Source organism: Arthroderma uncinatum, assembly GCF_011692745.1.
Source record: "Arthroderma uncinatum strain CBS 119779 chromosome Unknown scaffold1, whole genome shotgun sequence".
NCBI lineage: Eukaryota > Fungi > Ascomycota > Eurotiomycetes > Onygenales > Arthrodermataceae > Arthroderma > Arthroderma uncinatum.
In genome coordinates, this window is record NW_022983863.1 from 1,611,852 (window position 1) to 1,624,919 (window position 13,068).

Consider the following 13,068-nt stretch of genomic DNA (forward strand, 5'->3'; position numbering starts at 1 on the left):
TATCAGTTGATATTTGCCTCTATACTCGCTTCCGGGGAGACATGAACAATCTATAAGCTTCTATTTACTTTGCGCGCGCGTGTTTGTACTATATTTACCATGGCCGAACTCCGACGTCGGTTTGGCGCAGACCTCGTATCTACATCTGACGGGAACAGCCCCTCGAACGACCCCTCCGAAGGCACCGTCATAGGCAAAGAGACAAAGGAGACAAAGGACGAAGACAACTGCTATAACTCCAGCAAGAAGGAGATCGTATACGTGAAAGCTCCCTCGACATCCGAAGACGCCGCGCCGACGAAGAGACGAAGCAAGCGTCGGAATGGGTTGATATTCGGGCTTGGAGGGATCTTTGGGATCTTTGTGGCCCTGTTCTTTGCAAACCACAATGAAGTGATCAGTTTGGATGCGCTGATGGACTTGAATATCGACTCGCTGATCGATGTTATACCCGCGGGCATCGTACGGGACGCAAAGGAATTCTCAGTAAGGCATATGACCTCTAGACCCTCAGACCTCCTACTTACACTGGATAGCAAAGCGAGCGCGATACAGTCAGCTATGATTCGTTCTCAGTGGGCCTGCACCTACAATCACAGGGGGTTAAGGCACTGCACCCTGTCATCATGATACCCGGAGTGATATCCACCGGCCTAGAGAGCTGGGGCACCGATGAGAAATCAAGGCCGTACTTCAGAAAACGCCTCTGGGGCAGTTGGAGTATGATGCGCGCACTGGTTCTGGACACGGCAGGCTGGAAAACCAATATCATGCTAGACAAAGAGACCGGCCTTGACCCGCCGGGCGTCAAGCTACGGGCTGCGCAGGGCTTCGATGCGACAGACTTCTTCATCACGGGCTACTGGATTTGGAACAAGATATTGGAAAACCTAGCAACGATAGGGTATGATCCGACAAACGCGTACTCAGCAGCGTATGACTGGAGACTGTCATATCTCAACCTAGAGCACCGGGACCATTACTTTAGCCGGCTAAAGGACCACATCGAGACCGCAGTGAAGCTCAACGACAAGAAGATTGTTCTCGTCTCGCACAGCATGGGATCACAGGTAGCGCTTTTCTTCTTCAAATGGGCCGAGCACAAGGGTTATGGCAACGGAGGGCCTGACTGGGTGGACCGTCATATCGCATCCTGGATCAACGTCAGCGGCTGCATGTTGGGTACTTCCAAGGGCCTGACGGCAGTACTATCAGGCGAGATGAGAGATACGGCACAACTGAACGCCTTTGCCGTGTATGGACTCGAGAAGTTCTTGTCCAAGGAAGAACGAGTTGAAATTTTCCGTGCCATGCCCGGCATCTCCAGCATGCTGCCCAAGGGCGGCAATGAGGTCTGGGGGAACCACACCTGGGCTCCGGATGACTTCCCTAACCAACCATTCACAAACGGCAACCTGCTCAACTTCCGGTCTAACACTACCCTCCAACCGGCAGCGCAATATAACTTCACTGTAGAAGATGGACTGGCATATCTATACAATACCTCCGAGCCATGGTATCGCAACCAGCTGGAAGAGAACTATTCTCATGGCGTTGCACATACAGCTGCCGAAGTAGAAGCCAACGAGAATGATCCACGCAAATGGCTGAACCCGCTGGAAATCCGCCTTCCTTTAGCGCCTAATCTGAAGATATACTCATTCTACGGCGTCGGTAAGCCAACGGAACGAAGCTATTTCTACCGTGAAGACATGGATCCGTTATCCAAGCTAAACGTCACTATGGATACATCTGTGATGGAAGGCGAGGGCCCAGGGGCCGTGGATCACGGAGTGGTAATGAATGAGGGCGATGGGACCGTTAACTTGCTTAGTTTGGGATATATGGGCACTCGCGGATGGAGGATTAAGAGATTCAACCCGGCCAGGATACCGATTAAGGTGTATGAGATGCCTCATGAGCCAGAGAGGTTTTCACCCAGGGGAGGTCCCAACACAGGTAAGTAGACAGCAGATCTATAGTATCTTTTCCGCCCTATGTACTTTGTTTGCTACTTGTGTGATGCTAACTTATGTTGATAGCCGACCACGTCGATATCCTGGGTCGGTCATCCCTTAACGATCTGATTCTGCGCATCGCAGGTGGTAAAGGCGATTCGATAGAGGAGAACTACGTGTCGCGGATCAAGGAGATAGCGAGCCGCGTGAAGATCTATGATGAAGAGTAGTAGCAGCCTGGCAACAGTAAGATAGTTGGTTAGATGGAGTTAATATTAGCTGGGAGGTAGGTTGGTATATACTATATAGACGAACAGAACGAACGCACAATAGGCAATTTAATGAAACAGTTTTCTTTTGGGATACTGATGTATCATAAATCAATTAATTAACTATTATGCTAATACAATACACGCTACTAAGCATGCCCAAGCAAGTAAGTAGCCGGTGGGTATAGGTAGATAATTACACGAAGCAAGTAGCAAGCTGGTGCGGGAGAATTGCTCTAACCACGGAGAGATATGTTGCTCGCTCGCATAGCAGCAACAATGCTGTAACCAATGAAGCAAATGTGAAGGTCCAAGAAGATATGTACGGATATTAGATGGGCATCCCTGCCAACACGCTTGCTGCTCGCTTGCTCGTTCGTAAAAGTTGCTGTGTGCTCTTCTCGCCTCCATTCGTCGTCTCTCGCATCCAAATGCCGCGGAGCCGTTCATAACCCAGGATGATAATCAGGTACCATCCAACCGTCCTCCCCAATTGACATCTGTAGCGAATGACTCTTTCAACCGGTGTATATCCGAGAACCACCAAACGAACGTAAAGGGGTATCATATCACTCCAATAAACACCAGTTGCCCATTAACCGTTGCCCAATCCATCCAAACACTCCGGTAAGCAAGCCCCTTTTCCCAAAAAAAAAAAATTGTACATGTTCAACTCAAGCCAACCCATGTGCGCGAGCAACGGTGAGGGTGTATGGTGTGGTGCGGTATATTCAATCAACGAACCAAGAATGGTAGATGTTATAAATCAAATCCATTCTCTCGGCCTTCCCGCCCCGTCCCCACGCCGCCTAGTCGTCGATATTAAGACATTATCGTATCGTTTGTTTGTTAGTTTATTGTGTTGTTTTATTTTTCTCTATCTCTCGTGGTGAATGATCACCTCGCGATACCCAGGCCTGTTTCCAGGTCTGCCGAGCGCTTTGGTACGACCTCCGCATCCCCACCCCACAATGATTGCTCATCAACAGGACTCAAGGAGCCAGAAGAAATCGATGAGCTGGATCCGACTGTCCATTCGTCGCTATCCATCTGTAGCCCGTCGGCGACACCATATCCGTACGAGCCAGGCATTGTCATGTCGGAACTACCAACTTCAACATAGTCGTAGTCCCAGCGTGTGAACTTGTCGGATTGAATGCGTGGAAGGAAGCGAGATTTGACATAATAGAATGTCACGGCGGCGAGGAGACCTCCGCCGATGAGATCGACGGCGTAGTGGTGAGACAGGTACATGGTCGACCACCATAGCCAGACGACATAGGTGATAAATACTGGCTTGAGTTTGGGGAAAGCATGGCTCATGAAAAGAGCTTCGAAGGTAGCATGGCCTGCGTGCAGAGATGGAAATGCGCCAAAGGGCACAGGTGCAGCTGAGAAACCGGAAGTGTATAGATCTATGCCGAACAAGGTATCGATACGTGCTAGACCACCGGGATCGCCCGGCATACCGTAGTGAGCCGGCGCAAGGCCGTAGAGGTTCTCATACCATGGTGGCGAACAAGGGAAGAGGAACTGGATGATTACGCCAGCAATATTCATGTATCCGAAGCTACGGGCGAAGATTGGAGTTATTCCCGGTGGACCGAAGATGAAGAGGAAGATGGCGCAGACGACAGGGGCGCCGTAGTGCATAATGCCGTATGGAAGCCAGGCCAGAAGGTCCAAGGCGGTGGATTGGTGAGCAGAGAGGATGTTGGAGAGATTTGCGCCGTAGATTATGTTTTCCAGAGCAGGAAGGACGCGGACCCAGATCGGTGGTCGCCAATCACTAGGAATGAATCTATAGCTGGTCAGCAAATCAGGCAGAAAGGAAAAGGCCTTTACCACCGCAAAAGGAGCACTCACTGGCAAGCATAGAAGAAGATCAGCCAGCAGATTGGCGGTAAGAAAGGAAGGAAGAACTGGCACGTTATCGGCATGAGCAGCGAGCTGATCAACCCCATCGCAACGATGGTCTTCGCCAACGGACCCGGAGACTCGATAATGCATAGGGAGAAGATCCCCAACACGATAAGCAAGAGGTACTGGCCATCATATATGGTCCATCGGTGAGCCTGCAGAGCCTTGAGAGTATCCAGGGGCGAGAACGACGTGGAGAGACGAGTGATGGAAGATGAAGGAGAGGTTCGTGAGCGCAGCTTGGAGCGGATGCGGCGGCGTAGGCGTGAAGAGAGCGGAAGCAGCAGCTGGAGCGAGCGCCATGGTATAAGGAGCGGTGGCCTCGCAAACGGGTGGTCTTTCCAGGATGCCATCTTTTCTATCTATATCTACCTCCTCCTTGCACTGTCCTGGTTTCTGCCTTATCTGCCGTCAATTGACCCTCGAGGCCCCTATCTGATGCCGGTCGTGTGTATAGCTAGAGCGGATGGCGAAGGGAGCGTGGGCCAGCAGCAGAGCGAGTCGACGAGATCGCGGCAGAGAGGAGGACGGCGAAGGGTGAATGAGAGGCAGAGACAGAGGGAGAGAGGAAGAGGAAGAGGAGACTGTCTGCTTCTAATTAACCAGGGCAGGAAAAGCAAAGAAGTAGAAGAAGCCCGAGAAAGAGTTAAAAAGGAAGCAAGAGTGAAGGAAGGACTGCTTACGTAAAACAGGTGGCTTGTAACGAAGAACGCGTAACGGGGCTGTAACGGCGGCCAAGGCTCGCATGGAGCGTGATACGATACCGTACACGGATGCTTCGGATGGCGGACGATGCAGAGATACCTCGTTTTCCTAGCAGATATAGTTAGCATCGAGGTATCTCTCCATCCCTGCCCATCTCCCGCTTATCCGCCTCATCTCATCCCCATCTCATCTCGCTCAACACTGACCTGTATCCTCAAATGTATCCTCAAACGTATCTCCAAACGCATATCTCAAACATATCTTAAACGTATCTTCAAACACGAGTATCCCTATGTGGCCGTCTGCGTACGGACTGCACTGATAGTGCGTCACAGCCTGCTTGGTAACTCCGTCTATGTGGTCAAAATTACCATAGTGGAAGCGCAAAGCCGTACATTGTTCTGCTAGCCCTGCTCCATCCCAGCAATCCCAGCAAAGCTAGCGAAAAAAGGTTCTTGGTTGAAAACTCTACCCGCTTGGCGAGCGCAGAGACGGACCTTCGGGCGCCAGATCTTCCGCCTCAGAGGGCCCAACGGCGACAGCTTGCAGGGCTGGTCCCTCCGCGGTGCGAGCCCGAGCCCGAGATGAGGTCAGACGAGACGGACGAACTCGAGAGGCTGGATGGTACGTGGCTCCGTCGAGGGGCGGAGGGCCGGATAGAATGCTCGCTCGCGTGATCCTGCCAGAGGAGCCGGGTGCAGTGTCGATCAGCCTGGCAGCTGCATATACTTGGAACAGACGCTATAGGATGTAGAACTCTACCCTGCGCAAAGCTTCGAGTGACGTTGAGATCGTGAAGGAAAGTTGTTTTGTTTCTTTTTTATGTTTTATGTTTTCTGTTTGCTCGCGTGAGGATGTGCATTACGCTTGCATTACGGCCGCATAAACCCGCATACGGTAACCCGAGGCATAAGTTGATTATGTAAGAAGTCATGCTTTTCGGCGGACCTCGGCTGGCGTTTAGCACGCTTACCTCGGCGCTTATGTCATCTTTAGCGCTACGATAAGAACAAGATGTATAGATAAGATCGTTTCGTTTCATTAAGAGGCATGCACGATGTAGAAGATAGTACAGTATGAACCCTCCTGTTCCGTTCTCTCTTCTCTTCTCCCACGATGGCTTCATCTCTCCCGTCTCACCCCTCACTTCTCGGCCTCGATCGCCTTGTCTGATACACGCTCCCCAGCTCGTCGCTTGTCTTCTCGCTCGTCTTCTCACCCGTCTTCTCGCCCCCGGCCTCAATGTCACCCTTCTTGACCCTTCCTTCATCTCCCCCGACCTGCCCAGCAACCTTGGCGAGCTCAAACTTCCTTCCCCTCATCTCGGGCCCAAACGAGGTCGTCACCATGATTCCTACCGCGATGATCGCAGTTGCAACTCCCATCGTCACCCCGTAGGCAGGCGCCGGCTTCCCGTTATCTCCGCGGACATTCATCGACTCGGCAATCGCATTTACGATTTGTGCGGACGGGGATGAGATCATGTTGCCTAGCTGGTACGTCAGGCCGGGGAAACTGGATCGATACGCCGGCGGGGACAGCTCGTTCAGGTGGATTGGGATAACACCCCACGCGCCCTGGACGAAGAACTGCATCATGAAACCAGAGGCCGATAGCGATTGTTCGCCGTGTGGCAGGATCCAGGCGGGGATAAGGATGGCGGATAGCAGCGCGGACAAGACGATGGCTCGGCGACGGCCAAACCACTGGGAGATGTATCCGATGATAGTCCCACCAACACAGGCACCAACCTTCATCAGGATAGATGTCCGTGAGGCTGCAGAGTTATTCAGCGACTTCTGCGTCAGCATGAACGTCGTATAGCTGTCCTGTGACGTGTGGCTGTAGAAGTTGAACCACGCCATCAGGAAGATACAGTATATGACGAGCTTCCAGTCCTGCGCCAACATCTTTCTGGTATCCCTCCAGAACTCGCTGGCACTAGCTCCCTTCTTCAACCCTTCCTTGCGTGCTTTGCGTGCTTCAAGGAACTGCTTAGACTCTGGCAGAAACACGCGAATAATACCAGACAGGAAGGAGATGCCTGCTCCGATCCAGAAGACCGTCTTCCACGATTCCGTGGACCCGCCAACTCCCAGGTTTGCACAAGCTGCAAAGACATAGCCCATGGAATAGCCCTGCTGCAGGACACCAGACATCAGCCCTCGCGCGTTGGTGGGACAGTTCTCGAGCGCCATGGCAATCGCATTCCCATACACGCCGCCCATGAACAGGCCAAAGAGACTCCGCACGGCCAAGAACTGTGAGAAGGTAGCACAGTATATAGTCGCGATCTGAAGGGCGCCCAGCACGATCATGTTAGCCACCATGGGCCATTTACGTCCCCATTTGTCTCCCGCCAGGCCAAACGCGGCTGCTCCCACAGACCGCAGCAGGAGAGTGAGCGTGATGGCTGTCGAGATGGAAGTCTTCGTCTGCTTGAAGTATTTTGATAGCTTGACTGTTTGGATTGAGAGCGCGTGGAAGTCGTATGCATCACAGATCCACGCGAACAGCCCGACGAGGAAGAAGAGCCAGTCACGCAGCGAGAGCTGAGCGGCCAGCGAGATGGGATTCTTGAGTGGTCCTGGATCACGATATTCGACACGAGTGACGCCTGTGACGGGGTCGGTCTCTTCTACTCGCACTTTCCAGTTGAACAGGTCGGCGAAGCATTCTCTAGGTGATTGTCGGAGGTGTTTGTTGCTGTTCTCGACGCTGACTCTCTCGTCCCTCCCAGTAGCCGGGGACGAGGGGTCGGACATCCTGGCTCTCCTAGTCTCGCTAGTTACAGCAGGACAGTTGTAGCTGATGTAGCTGATGTAGTGAGTTGTAGCGAGTTGTAGTTGTAGTTGTAGCGAGTAGTGAGTAGTGAGTAGCCCAGATGAAGTGTGCAGGGCAAAAGAGGAGGAGCGAGGGAGAAGTCACTTATATAGAGCAGAGTCAATGACGGCAGCACTTGGTGTGTTGGATCGACCCCTGTCCTAGAGTTCTTCAGCCGTGGTAGAGAAGCGGATGAAGTCATGGACATACGCTCGCTATCCCCTCCATGTCCTTCTTTGCGGCCGGGGCCGTCTCTCTTCTCTGCGGTTGCACTGCATATACACTACCACCTTGGACGTACTCTGCATGTACAAGGACAATGCAGCTGGTGCTCAACGGGGACGTCGGCTTAGACTATCGAATGCTAGTTCCACTAAAACAGGAACCCGCCAGCCAGCCATGTTGGTCACATCCCTCTACGGACCGTCGACCTCGACCAGACACAGGAGACAGCAGAGGTATAGAGAGATACTTCTTCGCTACATCTGTCCCCCTGCCATCGCGATGTTAGAGCTGGATGAGCCAAGCCCGAGGTTAATGCTTATCCGGCCTTAGCTCGACGGCATACGAGCTTGCTCGGACGGCTGAGACTCTTGGAAGGCTATCAAGGACACATCTACGTATGGGGAGTTGGAGGCAAGGTAGAGTTACGTGTGCTATAGGCGACTGTCCTACCTGCGATGAAGCAGTTGGCCGCTGTGCATCGTGCAGTGTATCCCGGTTATCATCCAGTACGGAGTCGCCGTCACCGTCACCTTTGCCGTGATATCAAATAGGACCATCCCTGCATCGATACTGTCGCCTTCCACCACATGGGGATAAGTCCTGGTTTCGGAGACAGCTCCGGCATGGGGAACGGGAACCCCCAAGACATGCGGATAGCAGAGACGGATACCTGCTCCACGGCGGGAGAGATGCTACTTCGCTGTAAAGCTACTTGACTCGCACGCAACGGGGCGGAACGAGATTGTCTTTTCGCCTGGAGTAATCTTATGGTTCAACCGCCCATTCTACCGTACCGACTTTGGAGACAACCGTTGTGTCGTACCGTCTGTCTAATGATACAATCAGTCTTGGGCTGGGGTGGCAGCCGTCTATCAGGACGTCACAATACAGACAGAATGTCCAAGTTATCAATCAGTCTGGCTGAACCGATGGTGCAGTGTCTCTCTGTCCGTGGCCGTAGTGTCACGAGCGTTCAGCCTCTAGATGGGCTATATCGACTTGGAGAACCATTTTATCCGCCATAACATAAGACCAGCGGGTAATGTTGGGAAAGTTGAAAAAAGTTAGCTTCACAGAAGGCCGACAGCTGTGCCACAATCGCGAATGAGAACATATCCAAAGTCCAATTATGGCGCTGGCCGACACCGGCTTCCAGTGGTCCTCTAGATGACATGCCACAAAGGACCGCTCAGCTTGACACAAGGACCGTATCTTTAATGTCTGAAATCCGAGCACTTTGATATTCATACGGAGTACTTGACTTAGAATACCCTGCACCTAGTGTGTTAGGTCCTTGGTGTTTATGTGATTGTCAGCACTTATATGAAGCTTTTCATATGGCACTCGTACTTGTCTTTACGGAGAGTGCCCTTCTTACTTATTTATCATATAGAGCTTGTAAAGCACCTTGATTAGTAGCACCTTGGACAGCAACCTTCCGCTTAACCAAAGTAAGTCCTAGTCAATAGGTACATATAAAAAGGAGCGGCATATGGAAAATATCATAGAGCTGCGTGTGTTAACCTAATGACACATCTCATCGAATAAACAGCAAAACCACATAACGAACTATTATCTCTTCAAAATGGAATCACCCGGCTGACTTCGCTGTTCCATTCCACAGGCATTGCGAGGACACTGCATATATGGTTAATTCTACCAATTGAGCAAAGGGGTATCAAGTACACTTACCGCTTTCCAGTCTCCGTTCCCCAGCATCCGCAGAATATTGATGCCGGATAACATACGATCTTCGACGGACGGTTAGCTTCGATCTATGTGCGACTAGCATACGGTACATACTGCTGTAACAATTCCAACCGCGAAGCCTAGGGATATTCCATGTTAGTTACAACCCTTTTTGATACACGAGAGGAAAAATGGAGGAAGATATGCCATATATTTACCTAGAGTTGGTCCGACCACTTTGCAGCGACATGGGTTTTGGTCGGTGCCGCACTGAAAGCATACGAGTGGGAAGGGGAAGAAGAACATTGTGATGGTACACAGGATGTTTATACTGAACAGGCTACTATAGCGAGTATATGATATGGTATGCTGGATTCATATAGTATATACCAGAACTGAGCCAACCTCCATGGATATACTGATATATAGCAGGACCAAGGAAACTTCTTGGAAATGACGTTGACGTTGCAGCTTCCGATGTTTCCAAGGTGAAGGCAAAACAAACGAAGTAGAGTCTAGAAGGCAATTTGACCGAAAGTTATGATGAATATTAACATTCGTGCTATTCATGGTTCGCAAGCCAAAGTTAGTACATCTCTAAAAGAAAATAGAAATAAACGATCAAGATATCATTCTTTCGTCTTCTCAGCTTCTTCCTTCCTAATCGTCTCTCTGACCTCCATCAACGCCTTGCCTAACAAGTTCAATCCCCAATTCGCTCTTCGGGCTGGCGCATTCTTCGCTCCAAACCCAACTCCCCAGATCCTATCGCGCGGACTAGCTTCCACGAGCTCCCTATCCCCAGTCCCCAACAACTGGGCTTTCAAGTCAGGATGCTGCGTGAACTTGTAATAATTCCCCTGTACGACAATTTTGAATCGTTCCTTTTTCCACACCTCGTCGTCAAAGTTGGGCACTTGACGGCCTAGAGCTTTTATCGTTCTGGGATCAGGGACGGGACCCGAAGGAGCGAGAATCTCTTCGGTGACTGGATCATCGGGGGCGAAGAGGACGCCCTTTTGATGCATCATGTAACTATATAGCTGTTTTTTTAGATCATGATATATAACGGATAAGTCCATAGATGGGTCTGTATCCTTCGGAATATATCATGACTTATACCCAACTAATACCTCCCGCTCCTTTCCCTCCTTGTGTGAGCAACAGACACGAACGGAGGGTAGTCTTACTGTTCACAGTTCTCATATCGTAGATCCTCGCCGCCTTCTGGTCGTGGTACGGTGAACTCTGACTTCCACCATTGTCCTAGATACCCATGCTCCTGCTCTGGCTTCCAGAAAAAGATGGGTTCAGACGACATCTTCAGGGCAATGTTGATAGGCACGAAGAGTATGAAGATTATCAAGTCTGACCCTTGACGAGAGGGAGAAGTTGACGTTTAAATAGGCAGCGTCTTGATGTGAGTCAGCGGGTGGCTTGTTTTAGCCTAGAGGCTCAGCCCGTATCCGCCTATTTATATCAAATTAACACGTCAAGTAGAATATAGTTATGAGTCTTCTCGCTTGGAGGCTACGTTGTTCTATTTAGCGAGGGCTATCTATATAACGTGTGTTATTGAGATGGCATAGAAGGTTGTTTCGTAAGTTCATTCATAAAAGCTATATACGACAGCTGTGACAGAAGGAGATGTTTCACATTGGGATTATGACGGACATGCTTTCTGACTTGCTGCCTAGACTAAACGACTGACTCAAATCCTTGTTCTCTCCCAGTTATCAATTATGCGCATCTCTGAAGCGGAACATAGTTAGCACAATTTCTCCCACTTCAACGTTCAATACTTACGCCATTACTGCATCTGAAACATCCGACATTCTTGCATTCAGCATCGTTTTTGCACGGGAAAGAAGCGCAAATGAGGGCCTACATAATATAAGTATTTAGGCAACACAGTCATCCGAGGATCAACATACACCCTGTGCTCCTTGAGTCAAGTCATTCTTAGGCTGGGGAGCTGCAAGTGCTGCGGCAGAGGTCACTGCAAGGAAGATCATCATAAGGCCCTTCATGGCGAATGTTCGTGGGATATTTGCTTGAGGTTTAGAACGAATTGTATTTCTCTCTTGAAGATCTATAGAGAACAAAGGTGGAACGAGAGAACATGACCCTTTATATATTGTTGAAGCCCACAAGATGAAGCTGAAGGATTCGGGATCCCTTGCAAGAGCTGGATGATAACCCCTCATATTGCATCAATGTGGAGAGTTGAAGGATTTGAGCAGCGGTGCGACGGAGCGGATGCCAACCAGTGCAGGAATGAGTGTAGATCAAGGATGAGAGCGCTGCTGTATACTCCTCCAGCTTGCATTCCTTGGTTTCCGGCATCCAGAGCTGTCCTATCAGCCAATCGCCAAATGGACTCAGCGTAGTAGGGGGTTGATCCCTTCCGGTTGTTCATCTGTGGTCTCACGAGCCATATATGCAGACGCGAGAAAAACGAATAAGACGACCATCAAAGAATCTGGAGCTGAAGCCGAAGCCGAAGCTGAAGGACACGATCCTTGGTTTCTCATCTAGAAGCCGATCAATGCGTCTATCAATATATTCTGGCTTGGCTAGCTCATCTATCATAGAGGATGCTTATGCGATCAGCAGCTGGTTGTCGAATAGAAATAATGATCAAAAGTAATATCAGATAGATTGACGAGTGCTTTATTTCATGCATAAAAATAACTTAATATGGAGCGTTGAACGGCCGATCACACCCAACCCTTTCATATAGTATACTCCGATGAATCGCAAAGTCGGCGATAATATGAGTACATTCTTTCATAAGTACAGTGTATCGAATAATGAAACATCTACTATCTAGGACGGGATGGGATGCATGCGATTCGAGATGAAGGTCATATCGGTCGTTCTATATTCCACCTCTAGACTTGATCCAAATCAATATTCCATATCTACGCCTTCTTCTTTCTACCCTTCGTTCCGCCGGAGGTTTCCCAAATGTTGACAAGGACACTATAGACAGAGGTCAGCACAGCCCGAAAGGGAGCCGGTGAAGTCGAAAGGGCGCACCTCTGAGTTTTATCCTGATAGTCTTCGGCATGTAATTCCTTGACGCCGACCGTTGCGCCGTCCCGAGAGAAAGCGACGTTCTTCTTCTCCATCTTCTTCTTCGTGTTGCTCTTCACGTCCATGGCGACGCTGTATATCACTATTCCAACGGCGGCGAGGGCGATGACAAGCAGTACCACGAGTATGACCGGTAACAGGCGAGTTAAGGTACTCATTTCGGCGGATGTCGTTTCGTTCGAGTAGACGTGCGCAATTCACCACGCTTCGCTTGGGCGCGAGGTATATCCTATCCCTATATACGGAGTATACGGAGTGGAAGAACGGGTTGTTGAGAGGACCAGCTTGAGGCGAGTAACGGTTAGATATATGGAAGAAGAGCCGCGAGGGGTCTGTGGCTTATTACCGATAAGACGACGTGGACTGTAACTGTAACTGTC

The 13,068-nt window shown here is 50.3% G+C and overlaps 4 protein-coding genes across 4 annotated transcripts; 1 reads left to right on the plus strand and 3 right to left on the minus strand.

Moving 5' to 3' along the window:
* Nucleotides 1-99: 99 nt before the first annotated feature.
* On the plus strand, nt 100-2,188 carry GIQ15_00496 (uncharacterized protein; the record flags this gene model as incomplete). Its single annotated transcript, XM_033547913.1, has 3 exons — nt 100-486; nt 537-1,959; nt 2,043-2,188. 3 exons carry the CDS (start codon nt 100-102, stop codon nt 2,186-2,188), a joined length of 1,956 nt encoding a protein of 651 aa, XP_033408864.1.
* Nucleotides 2,189-3,124: 936 nt separating this feature from the next.
* On the minus strand, nt 3,125-7,617 carry GIQ15_00497 (carboxylic acid transport protein; the record flags this gene model as incomplete). The annotated part of the gene is made up of 7 exons (XM_033547914.1): nt 3,125-4,028; nt 4,094-4,434; nt 4,917-4,960; nt 5,059-5,205; nt 5,350-5,593; nt 5,826-5,850; nt 5,993-7,617. The coding sequence occupies 7 exons, from the start codon at nt 7,615-7,617 to the stop codon at nt 3,125-3,127; spliced, it is 3,330 nt and encodes a 1,109-aa protein (XP_033408865.1).
* Nucleotides 7,618-10,218: 2,601 nt separating this feature from the next.
* Nucleotides 10,219-10,910, minus strand: GIQ15_00498 (uncharacterized protein; the record flags this gene model as incomplete). The annotated part of the gene is made up of 2 exons (XM_033547915.1): nt 10,219-10,624; nt 10,780-10,910. The coding sequence occupies 2 exons, from the start codon at nt 10,908-10,910 to the stop codon at nt 10,219-10,221; spliced, it is 537 nt and encodes a 178-aa protein (XP_033408866.1).
* Nucleotides 10,911-12,513: 1,603 nt separating this feature from the next.
* Nucleotides 12,514-12,846, minus strand: GIQ15_00499 (uncharacterized protein; the record flags this gene model as incomplete). The annotated part of the gene is made up of 2 exons (XM_033547916.1): nt 12,514-12,574; nt 12,632-12,846. 2 exons carry the CDS (start codon nt 12,844-12,846, stop codon nt 12,514-12,516), a joined length of 276 nt encoding a protein of 91 aa, XP_033408867.1.
* Between the last annotated feature and the right edge of the window lie 222 nt (nt 12,847-13,068).